Raw genomic sequence first — 21,439 nt, 5'->3', positions numbered from 1 at the left:
TTACGTATCAAAAGACTCCTCTCTTTCTCACCTAAGTTCTACTTTCTTCTTGGGGTACTATGGAGGCATGGGCATTTGTTCATTACTAGTTATAGAAATAAACCCATTTTGCCATTGGAGGTCCTTTTACCACTTCTATATAAATGTTTCTCTGGAATTTCCCTGGCTACCAGGCTGAGCAGGTGGAGCATGTCACACACTCAACTTCACAGCACACCTTAGCTTTGTAGAGTGTTCATTAAATAGACTAACTACACAATATGATGGAGCAAGAAACATCCAGTGAATATGATTCTGCTGTCCGTGGCATGCATTGTTGAAATTCACATAGTTTTTTTCAATTATTTTCTTTTTAGAAAAGGAAAGTAACATAAGAGGAGAAAAAACCCTCCTATTTGAGGTCTGATTAGAAGAGCATTTGCTCTGAAAAAAAACCTTGTCTTATAATCGAGCAAATACGGTATTTTATTTTTTCTTGCATCGGATTAAAATACATTTTTTTTCCAAAATGTTGATGCTTTTGCTTTTTTATTATGGTTCTAGTTTTTCATGTGTTCTAGCTCAGTTAGCCTAACCAACCAAACCCACTGACTTTGGTAAACAATAGAATGACTCTGTTTGAATCTCCCAGTTAGATGTAACAGGCTTATTAAGGTTCAATGGAAACCACCAGGTCTTATAGAAAGTTTATTGAAACAAAGTGAGAAACAACCAGGGGTTTGTCAATACTAACATTATTGCATACAGAACTGTATTTTATGTTCAAGGAAAAAAATATATTCTTTCCATGGAACCAGGGAATGTCCTGTCCCGTACACTTTGCTTTTACACTTTGAATGTTGATTTTCTTGGTAGCTGCAATTCCCATATGTGTCTTGGGGGTTAATGGATTAAATTGTTTTAATAAGTGAATGTGCAAGACTTTTTTTCTGCCTCAAGCTGCTTTTAAGAGAGTTTATGGTGCTTAAGCAATTAAATGGCCTTTCCTAGAGTTTACTAAAGTGCCTCTATAAAGTAAAAGGTTTTAATTTTTGTTTTCATTGAGTTAAGAAACATTAGAAAATCTACATTAATGGTGTTTCTAATTGTACAATTGGTGTCGCTAATGGATTTAATTCTGGTGGCAGCTATTTCATTACCTAAATTACCCTGAATGCCTTGCTGATTGCATGTCTGTTTCATACAGTATCAAGGTATTGTTCAGTTCTTAAAGAAATGAATTACTTTTTTTGTTTAATTTTGTATATGCTCATTTAATGGGGAAATAATGGTTTGGAGGGATGCAGAATTGGAAAATTCTAAAGTGTGGTATTCAGTAAGATATTTATATATAAGCTAGACCCCATTATCACTTCTTGTTTGCCATATCTAATGCATTTCTTGTTTTTATTTCCTTTTATTTGGCAACCTGCCCTCAGTTAGCCACATCTGACCCCAGGCTTGCCGTTCTACCCCCCAGAGATGCCCTAGATTTCACCTATGTGGCCCCTTAAATCTAAATATGCTCAGAAATGTGAACTCTTGAGGTTTTTTTTTTTCTCCAGTTGACTGGATGGGTTCCCTTATATTTAAATTTATATTGCAGTCGTAAAGTCTGAAGTAGCTTGGACTAATACAGGTTTCTGTTGATTAACATGTATATCCCGTTATCAGTTAACTTACAAACATGAATAAAACATGCATTATGCTTGCAATAGCATATTACAATAACAAGTTGTTAGAAAAGCATTAATGGCCAATTTGCAGAACAGTAGAAAAAAAACAAGGATGTTTTATGCTCTAATGTTTAATGCATAGGTATTTTTAGACAATAGGATTACTTTAATGCAACATATACAGGTGAAGCTGACATTCCAGAATTAATTGATAACTTTCATCACTTTCATCGTTTGCCATTTTAAATCCAAGATGTATTACAGAAATATAGTTCATATTTATTATCAATACGCTCTTATACTTTAATACTTCATCTCTTGTCATAATAATCAACCCATTTGTCTTCTAGTATCTATCTTCTCCCGATCTCTCTCATTATCTCATGTACCGTATTACCAGCTGCTTAAATTCTTGGACTTTTTGGATGTCACAAGTCTACCTGAAAATCAATCTATCCAAAGCGGAACTCTTCCCTCCTTCCTCTCCACTCCAGTACTTGACTTCTTGATCTCAATTAATAACACAACTATCTGCCCTACTAACAAGCACCGGTGATTTGGAGTAATCTTTTGACTCAACCCCCCCCCCCTTCATCCCTCACTTTCAATCCCTCTTCAGATCCAGTTATTGCATCTGCCCTTTCTACACCCAAGAACTCACAAAAAACTCCAGTCCATCCTCTACCTTGTCTGTTTGACATTCCTTTGTCTCTTCTATCCTAAATGCTGCTGCTGGGCTTATCTTCTTTATGCAACACTCATCTTCTGCTTCCCCACTTTGTGAAGACCTCCACCTGCTCCCTGTTACCTCAAGAATGACATTTAAAATAGTTATCATAGAAAGCTCCATAATACTGCTTCCCCATATGTCCCTGCCCTCATAACAAAATACCCCCTTACTTGACATTTACGTTCTTCCCATGGGCTAAGGCTCTCCTTATCACATTTTCCTTTGAGTGCTTACAAGACTACACTGGTGCTGCCCCATACCTCTTGAACTTTCACTATCCATTTCAGTATTCCAGGAAAAAAACTTTAAAACCTATTTTTTTTGGAGAGAAACTTAACCTTTTCAGTTAGAATAGTGTGTGACACTGATACAACCCCCCTTCATCTATGGCACCATCTTTGCCTTATGTTTTCTATACCCCATTCCTTCTTGATTGTGATCTTGTGAACAGCGTCCTGAATAACTAACGAGACTGGTTGCTTAGTCTGTCAGTTCTAGATGTATGTAAGATGTTGTAAGATGTGCTGTGTAAATTGTTGGCACTATATAAATAAAAGATAATCATTTTATTTACTCATCCCTTTTAATCAATTATGTACAGTTTTCAAGTTACTACTGTATAAAATGTAAATTATAATTCCGTTAAATGAAAGAAAAAGATATACATGCATATATGGCAATATAAAAGCAATATCAGTGACGAGGAAGCTGTGTCATGGATATCCCCCCAATGTTTTGACACAATGCTATGATAGATCACCCATGATAAAGGCATAATGCCAAAATGTTGGGGATCTCAACAAGGCAGCCCTCGTCACTGGTATTGCTTTTCTGCCGTCATATATGCCTAATGTTGTGAGTATATTTTTTCTTGATACCATTTTTTGGTACAGTATTACTTTATTTTTTCTTGATACCATTTTTTGGTACAGTATTGCTTTATTTTTATAATAAACGGTGTATGTTTGCATATCTTAAAATTTGTGCATCTCCTTTTTTATTTTTAGTCATTTGTTTATGGGCTCTCTTAATATTGGTGTGAGTCCTGGGCTGTTGCACCGCAATTTGCTATTTTATTATATTAATTAGAGTTTGCGCCACTCTACAGTCTCTCTTTATGAGTATCATTGCCTTTCAGTTTTGATGCATTTTAGCAAGCTCTGACATATGCGATGGTCCAGTTTTTGAAAATATGGCAGTAATTCAACATTAAACCAAATACAAGGACAATGGTTTCAATATGCGCTATGTACTGGGGTTGCTTTACATATTGTCTAGTGATTCAGCTCTTTGTCTTATACAGATACTGTTGACTGAATACCTTGATATGAAGAACACAAAGACATCTTCTGAGCCGTCGGCCCAGCTCAGTTATGGCAGCACTGGGCGAGAATTTGCGGCATTCTTTGCAAAGAAGAAACCACAGAGGCCTAAAAACTCCCTATTCAAGTAGGTGGAGGTTAAACTTTCACACACCACCGTCTGTGAATGTGCTTTATTTACATTAATTTACATTTATTTACATATTACATTAATATTAACTGTGTTATGGCGTTATATGAAAATTATGCTGTTGTGTAAACATGTTTTTTTCCTTAATATGCGGGAAATGTTGCCTTTTGTGCTTATGTGGCATGTATCTTCTCATTTAATGAATGTGGCATTTTACCTAATATGAATGTGGCTTTTCTAAAGCCAAGTCTTTTTTTTTTATGTTTAAATTGTTCCTGTTACAAGACATTAAAAATGAGCAGGTGGGCAGGAGGAGAATGAGTCTCTGAGCATTCCTGTGCATCTCCGACATGGAGACTAGGTCAGAATTAGTGAACATTCATTTTGGTGTATTTAATTGTGCTGGGCTGATCCCTTGTCCGCCTAGATTACGGCTCACTTCTTGCATGAAAGGTGGTGAGCTTTGAATTAACTGCAACTAACATTTTTTCCCAATAGGTTTGAATCTTCATCACATGCCATTAGCATGAGCGCTTACTTAAGGGAGCAGAGAAGGGAAATGTACAGCAAGAGTGGGGAGCTTCAAGGTAGGACATTTTTGGTTACGTACACTGTGACGCATTTACAACCATTCCTATTTCCGTGCTGGGAAGTGACAGAAAACCAGCCACGCCATCTGCCAATAGTCATTTGTTTTGAGTTTGTATAGGTTGAGTAATTTTTTAATACAAAAAAAAAAAGAATAAAAGATAACAAACCCAACGGTTTAAACGTTAACCATGCAGATATCTGATCTGATCATGACAAAAGACTGGTGATATTGTAAATGTTATAGGAGAAAGTATGCATAGTGTGCTCCAGGACTGTTCTGTATTCTTATCAGAGTATTTTGTTACTTTTGGCAGCCTTTCTCACCCTGATGCTTTAATAACAGAATCTCGGTATAATGCAAGCGTTTGTATTCTGTGAGATTTCATGCTTGTTGCTTCAACTGTGACTGAAACGGCATGACTGAGCTTGATGTTCAAATTCCCATACCTTAGAATAAAGCTCTGATTGACTGTGTGTTCCTCAGTTCACCAGATCGCTGCACTGTTAACCGGCACACTCTGTTTTGTCCCAAATATTGCAGCTGATGCCAGTGTTTGCCGTCCCTTTTCTTTGCTGGTGGGAGTAGAATTGTTAACCCAGCACAGGGGACATATGGAAGTGTGTGTGGGATTTGTTTTTTGTTCTTTTCTCATAAAAACATATGCAGCTGATTAAAAGGAAAAATGCACAGAACAAAACACCATAACTTTAACTTCCACTGTTGCAGACCTTAATGTATATGTGGACATTACGTGGACCGAATCATTTTATAGTTTTATACCAAATGCAGAGCTGCCATTAGTTTACTCTAACTGTAGCATTATCTGGCCACCAACCATGTTTGGAATTATAGCTGTCTTCTGTTTTGTTGACAGGCAAAAAGCCTAATTAAAATTCAGCTGTTTCACTACTTTTCCTTGCCAGTCTCGCTACCCTCATCTTCATATCATATCAAATATGCGATCACTAAGGACATCTGTAACATGTGCATGCCCACCAAAACTGAGTTCTTGGCTAATATGACTTGTGTAGCATTTCAAAGAATTTCCTTCTCTAGCACAGAAGTAGAACAGTCTATTTCTCTGTAGGGTTTCTCTTTTTGAACTCACTGCTGGTAATAATGTTACTATGGACTCAGGGCAGCATGTTCAGAAGCCAACAGCCAGTGTGTGGACCACTGGGAAGCAGAAGATCTCATGGCTTGCATGGTTGAATGGCAACAATAGCACGCTATTGAATCTTCCTCCACAAACAGGTGGATTAGAATTCGGGGAGATTAGTAGGGTTGCAAAATATTTGCAAATGGTTTACATAAAGCCATTTCCGTGATTTATGGTAGCAACAACCATCACTACCAGAAGTCTATGAAGCACCACGGCGAGTGGAATCCTTAACTGTCTGTTTGAAATGTAATTCTTAAACTTGCACATCTCATAATAAGATTGTTTTCCATCCCTCATAACTATGAATTGTTGCACTTTAGAATAACCTACAATTCATATTTTTTATTATATTTTTGTTTAAGTATTATACAGTCACCTCAGCCAGAAACTGTAAGTCCACTTATTTCTTCTCCGTGTTTTTCTGCAGCTCGTCTGATTAGTCTTGGTGCCTCTTCAAAGACGATCCAATCAAAGAGTGGTTATTAAAACCAGGATGCTTTATGACTTAGAATTAATTAGCGGAGCATTTTCATGCAAAACATCCAATTTTTTGATTAGTAACGGCACAGGGCTGCAATTAACACTCTGGGAAGCTTATGTTTCCAGCTTCTTGATTTTCAGGAAATAAGATTATCAAACTGGGGTCGGGCACTTGACAGCAGAGGGTTTCTGTGTGTCAAAAAATAATTTGTTTCTAGATTTTGTTTGGGGGGGGGTGAAAACAGTGAGGGGAGGGCACCGAATTCCCAGCATTCATAAGGCGCAGACCCATTGTCCGCTGCAACACTTGAATGACAGTTAAGCATCTCCACTAATGATATCTTTCTGCAAAAGAGATGGTACAGATGTCAGTTACTTAACAATCGCATTTGCATACAGAAATATCTACATATTCATGGGATGACTTCACTGATTTGGTAAAGATACTACAACATATACTGCACTTAATGCATAGAAGAAAATGCAGAAGAACCCTACATACCTTGTCACCTAGACAGGACTCCCAAAATGTCCTTTCTGGTACTTAGTTTTTGTGGCTATCGTCCGATAAGCTCTATAAAAAGATCGATGGCTTCTAAAATATGCTTTTAAAAAAAATTAAATAATTTTTTAAGTAAAGACTTAGACATTAATCACTCCTTGGGCTTGTCTTAGATACTAGATAGCTTAATCACTATCCCATTCATGTTTAATTTCCCCCCACTGTATTAGGCTCTACCATTTCTGATGGGTGACTGTTCTGTTTAGCTGCTACATTTTCTGTAAAGTAAAACTTCCTTACGATATATATCTAAACCTCTGACATTCTAGTATTAGTTCATGATCTCTTGTTCTCACAGTTCTTCTTTGAGGAACATATTCATAGAATGTAAAATATATCAAGCTACTCTCTTATTAAGAGAAGTAAATATGGACATTGACCTTCCTACTTCCATTCAAGTCAAACAGGTTCCCCTCTTTGAATTTCTACTAAATTCATTATCATCACTGAGAGCTGCTTGTTCTGGACCTCAACTTTCTGTCTGCCAACCAGATGCTTGATTATACAGTCACTACATAAGATGAGGGAGGATTCAAGCCTGGTCTTTTCCTTGGCTAAATTAGTGGTTTGGTTGGTGAATGTAATCCAGTATGTGGTGTTGTATTTAATAGGCGGTATACACTCGGCCGCGCACTACATTGCGGCGCGCTGCCATGGGATTTCATCTGGTGGACGTTCGCTAAAGGAGTAAGTGGCAATGGAGGTAAGTGAGATGTGCCATTGAACAGTTGTTTTAGTGTCGATAATAAGTCAGGCAGGAATGTTTAAATCTTGCAAATGAAGATGGTTATTGCTTTAGATGCAAGCCTATTGCCATTCTTTACATCACTATTCAATTACACAGTCGAAATGATTGAATTGGTAATGGGTCTTACAAATTGACAATTTTTCAATATTGATACAAAAATAGTCTGTACTAACACCATGGGTTTGACCATTTTTGTACGCCAAGTAGGGCTGAAACAACTAATCGATAATAATCGATAATGAAAATCGCTGTCAACGATTTTCATTATCTATTAGTCGAATCGATTTTTATCGATTATAAAAAGAGGTTTTTTTCAGAGCAAATGCTCTGAAAAACTCCTCTCCTTATATAATCCGACCTCAGAGATTGGATTATAACACTAGAATCCAGATCCCCCGCAAGGCTGCAGGGGACCTGGATTCCCCTCTCTGTCTACCGGTCTCTCACTTCCGTCTCTCTCCCCCCTCCCATACACCCCTCTGACTCCTCCCCCCTCCCATACACCGCTCTGCCTCTCTCCCGACTCCGTTGCTGACAAGCACTTTCACTGCAGCTTCATAGAAACCTCAATGTAAGTGAAGGGCAGTAACGGAGGCTCTCTGTGCGCATCGCGCAGACCCCCACCGGCTGACAGAGAATCATCCTCTCTGTCAGCTGGTGGGGGTCTGAATCGCACAGACAGCCTCCGTTACTGCCCTTCACTTACGCTGAGGCTTCTATGAAAGTGCCTGTCAGCAACGGAGTCGGGAGAGAGGCAGAGTGGTGTATGGGAGGGGGGAGGAGTCAGAGGGGTGTATGGGAGCCACCCTCCCATACTCCACTCTGGCTCCTCCCCCTCCCATACATCACTCTGCCTCTCTACCCGGCTCCCTGGTGTCTTCTGAACCTCCGTTGCTGACAGGAGGCAGAGTGGAGTATGGGAGGGGGGAGGAGGCAGAGTGGTGTATGGGAGGGGGGAGGAGGCAGAGTGGTGTATGGGAGGGGGGAGGAGGCAGAGTGGTGTATGGGAGGGGGGAGGAGGCAAAGTGGTGTATGGGAGGGGGAGGAGGCAACATGGTGTATGGGAGGGGGAGGAGCCAACGTGGTGTATGGGAGGGGGAGGAGGCAGAGTGGTGAATGTGAGGGGGAGGAGCCAGAGTGGAGTATGGGAGGGGGAGGAGCCAGAGTGGAGTATGGGAGGGGGAGGAGCCAGAGTGGCGTATGGGAGGGGGAGGAGCCAGAGTGGCGTATGGGAGGGGGAGGAGCCAGAGTGGCGTATGGGAGGGGGAGGAGCCAGAGTGGTGTATGGGTGAGTTATAGTGGTGTATGGGGGGTATTATGAATTTCAGGGCATATAGGGGGTATAAGGCATATCGATATTAGGCATATCAGGGGGGCATAAAACATATCTGGGGTAAAAGGTATATCAGGGGGCTCAGTTGCATATCACTGGCATATAAGGAGTATAAGGCATATCGGGGCACAGTGGAATCTGGCATATAGGGGGTATAAGGCATATATGGGGCAGAGTGGCAAGCTGGGGGTCAGATGTGCATAACTGGGGGCAGTTTGGTAAATAAAAGAAAATATAAACAAGGCTTTTTTCTCATAGTTTTTATTAAATATGAAAAATAGTTAACATATGAATTAATATTTACTAATAACTTTGTATTAAAACCTAGTTTGAGAAACACCGTGTTTGGGTTCTTGTAGCTTTTATTATGTCAGTAAAATAAGAAGGTGAGAGAGAGGCCACAATAAAGAGATTTAAGTTTAAATTGTACGTTTTTTTATTACATTATTTAAAATTTAAAAAAATTGCATTTTTTTATCCGATTAATCGAAAAAATAATCGGCCAACTAATCGATTATTAAAATAATCGTTAGTTGCAGCCCTAACGCTAAGCATCCTTCATTCCTGTTGCAAGGGGCAATCGTGTTACTAAGCAGCTCGTTGAGCCTGGCTGCCGCGGGTACACGGTCACCTGCTTCCATGGGCTAAAGTGCTGGTTTTCTGGAGATCAAACAGCAGCACGTGAATAACTGTGTATTCATTGCCAGTATGTATGCCCTGCTCTGTGAGCTACAGAGGGCCATTGCTTTGTAGCACAAAGCCATTATCACACATGCTGGCTGCTAGCTGCTTACTGATGCTGTACGCGTTTCATTTTATTTTATTTTTAAAGAAATAAGTACCAGTGAAAATGTATTAAGATCTGCTTGAAACTCCTTATGTGGAATAAATCATAGAAAAACAGACTATGAAAATGTGAACAAAAAATTGGTGTATTTTATAAATAAAATACATATATGTGCATTTTTGATCTCCTACATCACCTAAAATAATTACATTCTATTAAGATGGTCGCTTAAATGCTCATCAGGGAAACTCACTCATGTGTGCGTGCCATCAGGTAGGCAATGTTATGCTTAATTTACTTCTTATCCCTACTGTAACTCAAAGCCGTTTCAGCAAATAGATTGCCTGAGGGTTATCACGCTGGTATGGCTAGTGTGCCATATTTATTTCCCTGCAAGTAGGTTTGCCAAACTATGACAAGGTCCTGGCTCCTAAGCCTTTGTTGATACCCACTTCATGTAAATGGTCACCACTAGTTTAAATATTTGTCTGACCTTCCATTACAGTGAGATATGTCAGTAGGTCATAGAATGAATGACCTTGGATATGCTGTAATATACCTGTGGTAAATAACATGCTTGTGTTACCTTGCTGAACAAAAATACATTTGAATTTAAATCGTAGACCACCTCACTAGTATAATTTTGGATTACAGAGCAATTTCAAAGCGGCATTTTTTTTTTGGCCGAGTTACACGACCAGAATGAACGTTTGGCAAAAGGCACTTGGCATATTTGCATGGGTTTATTTCATTTTAGTTGAAATGTCTATCCAAATGTTATATGTGTAAATCAATGTAATATGTGCAGATCTGTCCTAAAAAAAATAGATATTTATGAGATTATTGAAGAAGTGTAAATGTTACATGCTATGGGTTTTGTAATGTATACTATGATAACATTTGACACGTGACATACCCAAAGCCTGAATCTAATCATGAAACGCACGCATGTGTCAAACCTTATTAATATATGGCATGGGGTTTTGGGAATATATTGCATTCTGTTGTCAAATTCTATTACAGACAGGTGTCCGTTGTATTTTCTGTTTAATAAGATTTGGCTTGTTTGTGGCATTACAATTCTTCACATTTTAGTGCCTCACTTCAATTTGGAATTTTAGTTTTCACATAAATATTGCTAGAGATAAATAACGCTGCACCTTAATTTTATTTCTTTTTCTTCAGTTTATTTTGTTACATGATAAAAATAAAACATCAACATTCTTTACAGCCTTTTTTCACACCTGTCTAAATATGCGTGTGTGTAAAACAGTTCTTTCCAAATAAAAAATTTAGCCTAGCTAATAATTAATCTGGGAATACTTTGTCACGTAACACAGAAACAAAGTGATTGGTTTTTGCCATAGAAATTGAGAACATTTTTAAAGTTTGTGATTGACAGATGGAAGACTAAAATGACAAATCTGCAAAGAGAGTACATTTAATGTTTACTTTAAGTGATCTAAGCACCTTCAAGGGTTAGGATATTAAAATGCAACAACCAGTAAAAAGCTAGTCTGTATTTTTTTTTTTTATAGTGAGGAGAATCGGTAGGTTTATGTTTTGTAGAGGTCTGGTCTGTATAGGGTTGATGGAAGCTGGAAGAGTGACCAGCGGACTGCATTTAGTTCCATTTCACTGCTCTAGTGCTGTATTATAAGAATAAGGAGAGTATTAGAAGCTTATTGTCATTTGTTAGTTTTCTGTTTTGCCTTACTACTCCTTCCCTTGCCTGGAGTAAATCCCCCAGCTTACCCTGAGGAGTCCGAGAAGGTTGCGCTGAGAGCAGTTTTTACACTGACACGGATGCCACTTCTAACGGAGAGATCGATATTTGCAGGCACAGCTCACAAATGTCTTGGGCTCCTTCCTCAGTATGATCTCACGCATGCTGTGGAAGGTAAAAAGCTTTAGTTCCTTTAAAACATCCCATACCGCTGAATGGGCTGATTGCCAGTCAGCCTGTGTCTCACTTGCATTTGTGTCCAGCCTGTAATGGATAATTGAAGCCAAGTACATATGCTTTATTGGTCTTAATAAGAGTGTTAGACGTATCGGTAAAATCCAAACACCAAGAAAGCAGCATCTCTGCAAGAACCCTTGCTAAGCCCTTTAAAACCCTTCTTCTGCCTTGGCTCACGCAGTGCCTAATGTTATGTTTCCCTTACATTCCCTCTGTTATAGGGGCCTATCCTCTAATCTGTGTAGCAGCTCTCAGTTCATTTCTTTACACTGCATTGTCCTCTTACATTATATTATAGATTAAAGAAAGGGGCTCTCCAGAGTAGCTTATGGAGGTCTTCCCCGTGCATCTGCAGTGGCCACCGACCAGCTGTCATTGCTCAAGAACATGGAACCTCTGGATGTCTTTTGGGGGAACATGGAAACGTACAATTTACACTTTCATCTCTTTATCACAATGGCCTCTCTCTATTCACCTTCTTATTTTACTGACATAATAATAAAAGCTACAAGAACCCAAACAGTGTTTCTCAAACTAGGTTTTAATACAAAGTTATTAGTAAATATTAATTCATATGTTAACTATTTTTCATATTTAATAAAAACTATGAGAAAAAAGCCTTGTTTACCAAACTGCCCCCAGTTATGCACATCTGACCCCCAGCTTGCCACTCTGCCCCCATATATGCCTTATACCTCTTATATGCCAGTGATATGCAACTGAGCCCCCTGATATACCTTTTACCCCAGATAGGTTTTATGCCCCCCTGATATGCCTAATATCGATATGCCTTATACCCCCTATATGCCACTGAGCCCCCTGATATACCTTTTACCCCCAGATAGGTTTTATGCCCCCTTGATATGCCTAATATCGATATGCCTTATACCCCCTATATGCCCTGAAATTCATAATACCCCCCATACACCACTCTGGCTCCTCCACCTCCCATACACCACTCTGGCTCCTCCCCCCTCCCATACACCACTCTGGCTCCTCCCCTTCCCATACTCCACTCTGCCTCCTCCCCCCTCCCATACTCCACTCTGCCTCCTCCCATACACCACTTTGCCTCCTCCCCTTCCCATATACCACTTTGCCCCCTCCCATACGCCACTCTGGCTCCTCCCCCTCCCATACACCACTCTGGCTCCTCCCCCTCCCATACATCACTTTGCCTCCTCCCCCCTCCCATACTCCACTCTGCCTCCTCCCCCCTCCCATACTCCACTCTGCCTCCTCCCCCCTCCCATACTCCACTCTGCCTCCTGTCAGCCACGGAGGTTCACAAGACACCAGGGAGCCGGGTGGAGAGGCAGAGTGCCGTATGGGAGGGGGAGGAGCCAGAGTGGTGTATGGCACGGTGACTCCCATACACCCCTCTCACTCCTCCCCCCTCCCATACACCGCTCTGCCTCTCTATCCGGCTCCGTTACTGACAGGAACTTTCATTGCAGCTTCATAAAAGCCTCAGCGTAAGTGAAGGTGAGTAACGGAGGCTGTCTGTGCGATGCAGACCCCCACCGGCTGACAGAGAGGATGATCCTCTGTCAGCTGGTGGGGGTCTGTACGATGCGCACAGACAGCCTCCATTACTGCCCTCCACTTACGCTGAGGCTTCTATGAAGTCAGTAACGGAGCCGGGTAGGGAGGCAGAGTGATGTATGGGAGGGGGGAGGAGTCAGAGGGGTGTATGGGAGGGGGAGAGAGACGGAAGTGAGAGACCGGCCGACAGTGAGGGGAATCCAGGTCCCCTGCAGCGTTGCGGGGGATCTGGATTCTAGTGTTATAATCCGATCTCTGTTTGAGGTCGGATTATAATTTTTATAATCGATAAAAATCGATTCGATTTGACAACGATTTTCATTATCGATTTTATCGATTAGTTGTTTCAACCCTAGTATATATCCTGCAGTTAATATATACTCCAATGCCAATACTGCCACGTGTGCGACAAGTATGTCATTTTTTTTGATTGAGGGTTATAGTTGGTACCGTGTTAGTTGTAGAAAGACACAAGACAAATGGAGTCAAGTTGATTCCTTTATTGGCTAACTAAGTAGCCTTTGAATGCAAGCTTTTAGGACCTCTCAGGTGTCTTCCTCTGGCATATTATCCCTACTCCCTTTTTTGCATATGACCACCATCGTAGAGCCTTTGAGCACAGGGTAGGAATTGAAGTGCATGGGCTTTTCTGGAATAAGAATGGATAAGCCAAACAATGTAATCAGCTCTATACCACAATAATTGGCATCAGCCCAGAGCACCTCATGCATAGCTGGGTGGATCGGTGAGCCAGCTAATAGAAGTTTGCTGACGAGTACATTTATATTTGTGAAGAGAAACCTGCTTTGTCAGCTCTGCTCGATATAATTCAGCTGCTGTTCTGAAAATTCATTGTCCTCCTTGTGACCAGGCAATCAGAGGCAGGTTTTTTGTATAGAAATGATAAAACAGTTGACTGTGTTAATTACATGAGTTACATTCTGCGTAATAAACTTTCCTTGTATAGCTGTGTGTTAGTACGGGTTTGTTATTCAGCCTGTGCTAATTGTTTGTGTGCAATCAACCAGATTTTTGATATACTTTAGCTCACTGCGTCTGTCTCATAAATAGTGTAAACAATTAAGGAATCAACCACATGCCCTGTAACTCTGGAAGATTTCTTGTTTTCTTTTTTGGCTCGCCAATGCTATTACCACTTATCGCTTATCTTAGGAAGGAGTCTAGCTGTAAAGTTTAATTTATTACAGCCTTTGCTGCCATTATGGTTATGTCTTCCTCTAATAGGTACTTTTATAACTGATTGGGGCACATGCTATATTACACACTGAACTGTACATATAGAAATACATCCTATATAATAACCTGAACCTTACACACTGGGACATGTTATATTACACACTGAACTGTACATATAGAAATACATCCTATATAACAGTGGTTCTCAACCCATGTATCCTCAGGATCCATATTTGTCTTTGGTCATTAAGTCGCGACCCAAAAATAAACTCAGAAAAGATGAGGGAGTGGAAAGGCTCTCCGTGGGCTGCAGCAGGAAGAGAGGAGGAGCAATCAGAGAAAAACTTTTATTCAGCTCCCACTAGGAGCAGACAGCGACCGCAAATCAATCAAGCAACTTGCTTTGCGGTTGGGAGTAATACTAAAGTACATGCCGCACCAGAGGCTGTCTGACGGCCCTGATTGTTGTGGCCGCGGTCCTGACAGCCTGCGGCTCGCGCATTGCCGCTAGAATGTGTAAGGGAGCCCCAGAAAAGTAAATTTTTCCCGGTATGTCTCCAGTCCGGCCCTGACCCTCCGCGACCCAATGAAGACAGAGTCGCGATCCACTTTTGGGTCGCGACCCATGAGTTGAGAACCACTGCTATATAATAACCTGAACCTTACGCACTAGTACATGTTATATTACACACTGAACTGTACATATAGAAATACATGGTATATCATATACTGAACCTTACACACTGGGACATGTTATATTACACACTGAACTGTACATATAGAAATACATGGTGTATAATAAACAGAACCACACACACGGGGACACGTTATATTACACACTGAACTGTACATATAGAAATACATGGTGTATAATAAACAGAACCTTACACACTGGGCCATGTTATATTACACACTGAACTGTACATATAGAAATACATGGTGTATAATAAACAGAACCACACACACGGGGCCATGTTATATTACACACTGAACTGTACATATAGAAATACATGATGCCTTGAAGCTCCATGCCTTTTTGTAAAATGTTTTAGCATTTTAACCATTTGTGTGACAGATTCATGCTGTCAAGCATTAGCGTCCTAAACTCTGTTAATAGCTGTAATACATATTTTCCCGGCAGTCTATACAACATCAGTTTACTTAGAGGCCTGTACAGACAGTCCTCACACTTACATCATGTTAGGCTCAAGGATAAAGAGATGTAAATTAAAAAATGTGCTGTGATAATCTTATATACCTAGTTTTAGTATTAAAATGCTCATGCCTACAATATTTATTATAAGTTACAAAGCACTGACAGCATAGAAGACAATTCTCTACAGGGGACAGTGCGGTATACCATTGGATAAAACACTGCCATTCTAAAGGGAGTTAAACATTGCATTACAATACTTGATTCAAAAGTTTGTGTTTCAGATATCCGCTTTTAAGAAATGTAACAATAAATAATGTACCATGTAATTTCATGCATACATGTTTTGGAGACAGTTGGAAGGGAATGGTTTGCAGGATACAAAGTATCGGGAAATACTAAGGGAGCTCAATATGTTAAGCTTGGAGGAAAGAAGAGACATGATGGAAACATATAGTTATTTAACAAAGTACAGGAGGGAAGTTGATATTAAAGAGGATACATATTAGAACTTTGCCGGAATTCCCGGCAAGGGAGATTGTTAAAGCACATTGTGCAGATGTGCCGGCAGCGGGGGCTGTTTACGCACATCGCCACAGCCGGTGAACGTCTGCACGATGCGCTTAGACAACCTCCCTTGCCGGCACTCCCCCCATTGAAAGTGCCGGCGGGGAGGCTGTCTGAGCGTATCAGAGAGTAGGATACGGGTCCCCTGCACCGCTGCGGGGGATCTGTATCCTAACCCTACTGCATGTCCCGGGCGTCGAGCGCTAGACCCCGAATATAGGCCGCACCCCCACTGTAAAGACTTAAAGTGGGGGAAAAAAGTGTGGCCTATATTCGAGCCAATACGGTATATATATATATATATATATATATATAATATGCGTTAGACGTGCATTTTTAACTACATCATATGTACTTATCTCTTTGAAGTGAGTGAAATATGATTTCAAAAACCCAGCTGAACTGGCAGTTATTTTTCATTCTTTAATATTAGCCCCTGCTGCCAATATATATATTAGCCCCTGCTGCGGATATATACTTATATTATACCCTGCTGCTGATATATATTAATATTAGACCATGCTGCCAATATATAAATATTAAACCCTGCTGCCAATATATATAAATATTTGCCCCTGCTGCCAAAACATATATAAATATTTGTCTCTGCTGCCAAAACATATATAAATATTTGCCTCTGCTGCCAAAACATATATAAATATTTGCCTCTGCTGCCAATATATATATAAATATTTGCCTCTGCTGCCAATATATATATAAATATTTGCCCCTGCTGCCAATATATATATAAATATTTGCCCCTGCTGCCAATAAAAATATAAATATTTGCCCCTGCTGCCAATATATATATATATATAAATATTAGACCCTGTTGCCAATATATTTTATAGTGAAAAAAATGTACCCTACCCAAGCATTTCCTTGGGCCCCTCTCAATGCTCCCTTGCATGCAATTACTCCCTCCGCTACCACACCAAAAAAATATATTTGCCACACTGACTGCAGATCAGGGGAAGACAGTGAGAGTCAGTCCTTCTGGCTGCACCATGACTTTGAGAGGTCCTCTCCCCTGTAATCATCCCTTTGTCCCCTCATTCACTAAACCATACTGCTCTTTTACTTACACCCTGTAGTTCAGGTATAGATCAAATAAACAACACATGGAAACAGCACATGCAACTGAATAAGACAAAAAAAACCCTTGTATTTGCAGGTGTACATAAATAATGTATGGAAACATAGCATTGCAGGTATAAACCAACAGAACACATAAACCCAGCATTGCCGGTATAGATCAACTGGAAATCACATATAAACTCAGCACTGAAGGTATAGATCAAATAAACAACACATGGAAACAGCACTCCAGGTATTGATCAATTGAATAAGACATACAAATCCTATATTTGCAGGTAAACATAAATAATGTATGAAAACATAGCAGATGTAGATCCACAGAATGACACAAAACCCAGCTTTGCAGGTATATATGAATTGGAATTCACATAAAAACTCTGCATTAAAGGTATAGATAAAACCCCCTAAATTACAGGCATAGCTCACAGGATGCAGCTCACCAGCCCTGGTGTCCACACTGCCCACATAGAACCCGACCAGCACCAAGATAACATTAACAAATTACAGTCGAGAGTGAGTCAACTTTGTCCCCAAACAGCCCAGCGTGAGCCAATTTTGTCCCCAAACAGCCCGCCCTGACCCCAGTACATGCTCTGCAACACTGACACCCAAACAGACACACACCAGGACAGGCTCTGCCACAGACACCCAAACAGACACACCAGGACAGGCTCTGCCACACAGATACCAGGACAGGCTTTGCCACACTGACACCCAGACACACACACCAGGACAGGCTCTGCCACACCGACACCCAAAAACACACACACCAGGACAGGCCCTGCCACACAGCCAAACACACACACCAGAACAGGCCCTGCCACATCAAGACACACACACACACCAGGTCAGGCTCTGCCACACAGACAGCCAAAGACACACCAGGACTGGCTCTGCCACACCTACCCCCAAACACACACACACACACACACCAGGACAGGCTCTGCCACACTGACACCCACATCCAAAATGCTTTCCACACTGGTTTGCTGTTTGTTTGTTTTTTCCCCCTTGTGTATTGATGCCCCAGCCAGCCCCTTTTTGGTTTTATTGTATTTCCCCCCACACCTTTGTGTATTGCCCCATGTGGATTTGTGCCCCCAGTCAGCCCCCTTTGTACATTATGCCCCAACACCCTTGTGTATTGATTTATGTGATGTCCCCAGCTAGCCCCCCTCCCTTGTGTATTGATGCCCCCTTTGCATTGTTAATGACTGACCCATGTATATTGAACCCAGCCACCCACCCCCCACCTTTGTGTATTGATTTATGTATACTTATACCCCCTAGCCACCCCCATTTTGTATTTAATTGTTGTCCCAATGCAGCCCCCCCTTTGAATATGGCTCCCCTTCCTCCTATTGCCCCAACTTTTTTATTTTTTTTAATACTTACGTTTTTGCCGCATCCTTCACTGCTGCTGTCCTCCAGTGTGCTCTTCTACCTGTCACGAGGAACTGTTCCGTGTGAGTCCGCCCCCTTGAGCGGCCCATCACATTGACGATGTGACGTGCCGCTCAAGGGGGCGGAGTCACACGGAACAGGACACTGGGCGGCACTGTGCAGGCACGCTGGCCGCTTAATGATTTTAAAGCGGCCAGCGTGTCTTACCGCCGCTTAAGGACTCACAGCCACATCGGCTGCAATGGCATTTCGGTGTGCCGGCCAGTTCGGCCGGCCCACCGCGGATGCTGCGGGCATTAAAGACGGCCCTGGTGTAGCCGAATCGGCCACTTAAATGGGCGGCCGCGCAGCCATTTAATATACATTCAGGGCGGCCTGGGGGGCAATTGGAAAAAAATAAAAGACTGCGTTTCAAATGCTGTAGGGGGGGGGGCGCCACTGGTCTCCATTAAACACATCCTGCCCAATACCACAGAGTGGTATTGTCTTCAGGTCCTAAAAGGTATTCGCCCCATACCGGGGTTCTGATCTCGTTGCGGGACGGGACGTATCTGTGTTGTGGTCCGGTGTTCTGTGATTGAGGAGGTGATATTACCTACACTGTATGTATTATTGGAATTGTGCATTACTTGTACCTGTACACATCTAGTCTGACACCATGTCTATTTGTACCTTTGTTCTTGTGCTGTATGCTCTGTCTTCTCCGTGTAATAAAGAAGTTTAAAAAAAAAACCAAAACACATCCTGCCAAGGATTGGTGAATGACGAGAAGCCATTGAAGTCTATGTGTTCAGATCTGTATAACAAGTGTTAGCGTTTTAACTTTACTTTCACTACGTATGTGTCTCGTAGTGGGAGCTTTCTACAATATCTGTTTGCCAGATGTGGGACAAGGTAGCCTTTTGTACGTGCTTCCTTTTCAAATCAAATGCAGAATTGCCAGTACTAATGTGTGTTTTTGCAGAATCATTAAATTTAGGATTTGCTAATATGCTAGTGAACCGAAGATTTCACAGCGATGACAGCATACAGACTTTACATACATATTAATAAATAAAAGTAACTAGAAACTTTTTTGGCTAACTGGTAATGTCGGGTTTACAGCATATGTAAGTTTAGGAGAAGCGAAAACAAATGCAACCCTTAACAATTTTGGTTGTTGATATAAATGGCCAACTGTTTTTTTTTTTCTCTGAAGTGGCCCAGCAGAATTCATTGTAAAATACTTTCACTATATGCTAAGCAGAGCCAACTCTTTCATTTTGCCATCATTCGTATCCTGCCCCCTTTTAAGAAATATACCCTATTTTGACAATCCATGAGGAGAGAACTATATTATAGATATCCAGTGATTAGTTTTTGAAACGCAAGATAAGAGATGCAATATTGTACATTATGTTAAATGTGGCATTTGTTCTGTGACTTCATTCATTCGCTCGTTCTCATTAAGTACGAAGTAAAGGGTTATTGTTGGAAAATATACAATAGAATAATATGCAGCTCGAGGAGCACAGTATAACACTATGCATATGTTCATACAGCTGATGTTATTTTAAATCCATATGCCTAACCCTTAATGTTAAATGTAGCAATGTGTTGATTGGGAGAGATGTGACTGAGACAAAGTATTCCAGAGCGCTATTGTTGCAACCAGACATTTTTAGAACCACCGAGACTATGGCATTCTGGGGATATCAGTGAAAAAGATCTAGAACTCCAGACAGAGTTCTAAAAGCTAATTCAAAAGGAATCAAAGTTTGGCTGCTGTCAGGTTTAGGTCTCTTAAAAAGGAATTAAAGATGCAACATTATGAAAACAATGCCGGTGCTGTGTGTGCCAATCTTGCCTGCTTCTATGTAATAGAGTAAATAACTGTAGGTCTCTAGGAACTTTTGTTGGATGTAAGGGTCACTTGGGCTTGGCTTCACCTCGACCTTCTTCCTTCTTAAAGACAAGGTACCTCACATATAAGCTGATTGCTGAAGCCGGCTGTGTGGATGGTTCTCCTTTATATCCTGGCCAAGGTCAAGGACACATTAATTGCAGGCCAGCACTCACATTTAGTTGTTCTGCACTTGAACCTATGCTGCTCATTGTATGGTGTGGTGTTGTAGACTTTGACAAGATTCAAAGATATGTTGTTAAGGTGCAAGAGCATTTGTGATAATGGATCCTTAAGTACTGGTTTGTGCTAACCTTTACTATGCTGTATAGATCAAGTTATACCTCCTGTATAATGGAAACACACAGCTTTGAGTTAACCTTATAATGAATGCATAACCATAGCTGTCTGTAAAAGTGTTGCTTTGTAAGATTTACCACTTCTTTAAAACATAGTAAGGTCACAGTCAAAGCAGCTTTTTGCTTGTAAGGTGTTCACAGAGTTTTAATGTTAGAAGAAATCCTAGCTTGTCTTTGTTCCTCCTCTAGATTACTCTCTAAAGTGTGCATTGTTTGATTTTGTATTATATTTGGCTGTGTGTTTTGTCTTTTCATTTACGCTTTTGTTTATTTATTATTAATTTTTTGGTAATTGTTTCCATAATTCACATTTTTTTGTGTTGCCTGATTTCTGAATCCATTCGTTATCAAATTAGTAGCTCATCAGCACTCTGGCTATCTGTTTAAAGACCTGCAGAAAACAATTATTGCCTTTATTCCTCAGAGAGCTTTTATTGCTGTGTACGGCATCAACAGCGCCATGTACTGAATATTTTGATTTAAGACACCTTAGAGCAAATGACCAAAAATAACCAGTAATAACAAAACTCATAAACCAAGTATACCTGTCTGAAAATCCAGAGCTGGAACAAATAAACCAGTGCATATTTGTGGCCATGGTCAGAGTATAAAAGGCAGCAGTAAGAGCATTAGTGCCCCCTACTGGTCAACTTGTAAATCTGTCCATGCTCCTTGGCAATTCTCATACATAGCATTCACAAACCAATACCTGGTAGCGATGTGATGATCTTGGACATTATTGTAAACGACAAACACGGAGAAAGAAAATG

The 21,439-nt window shown here is 40.7% G+C and overlaps 1 protein-coding gene across 1 annotated transcript in view; it reads left to right on the top strand.

Moving 5' to 3' along the window:
• The window catches only part of LOC149298762 (exocyst complex component 4-like), a 177,522-nt gene that overhangs the window by 41,347 nt on the left and 114,736 nt on the right, over positions 1-21,439 (top strand). The window contains exons 8-9 of the mRNA XM_089487081.1: positions 3,689-3,834; positions 4,336-4,424. Of these exons, the coding sequence (XP_089343207.1) occupies positions 3,689-3,834; positions 4,336-4,424 (235 nt within the window). The remainder of the gene's footprint in view (positions 1-3,688; positions 3,835-4,335; positions 4,425-21,439) is intronic.

The sequence above is a fragment of the Sceloporus occidentalis genome, unplaced genomic scaffold, assembly GCF_023333645.1.
Source record: "Sceloporus occidentalis isolate IW3139 unplaced genomic scaffold, rSceOcc1.0.p SCAF_31, whole genome shotgun sequence".
Taxonomy (NCBI): domain Eukaryota; kingdom Metazoa; phylum Chordata; class Lepidosauria; order Squamata; family Phrynosomatidae; genus Sceloporus; species Sceloporus occidentalis.
This window is presented reverse-complemented; position numbering and strand designations above follow the sequence as displayed.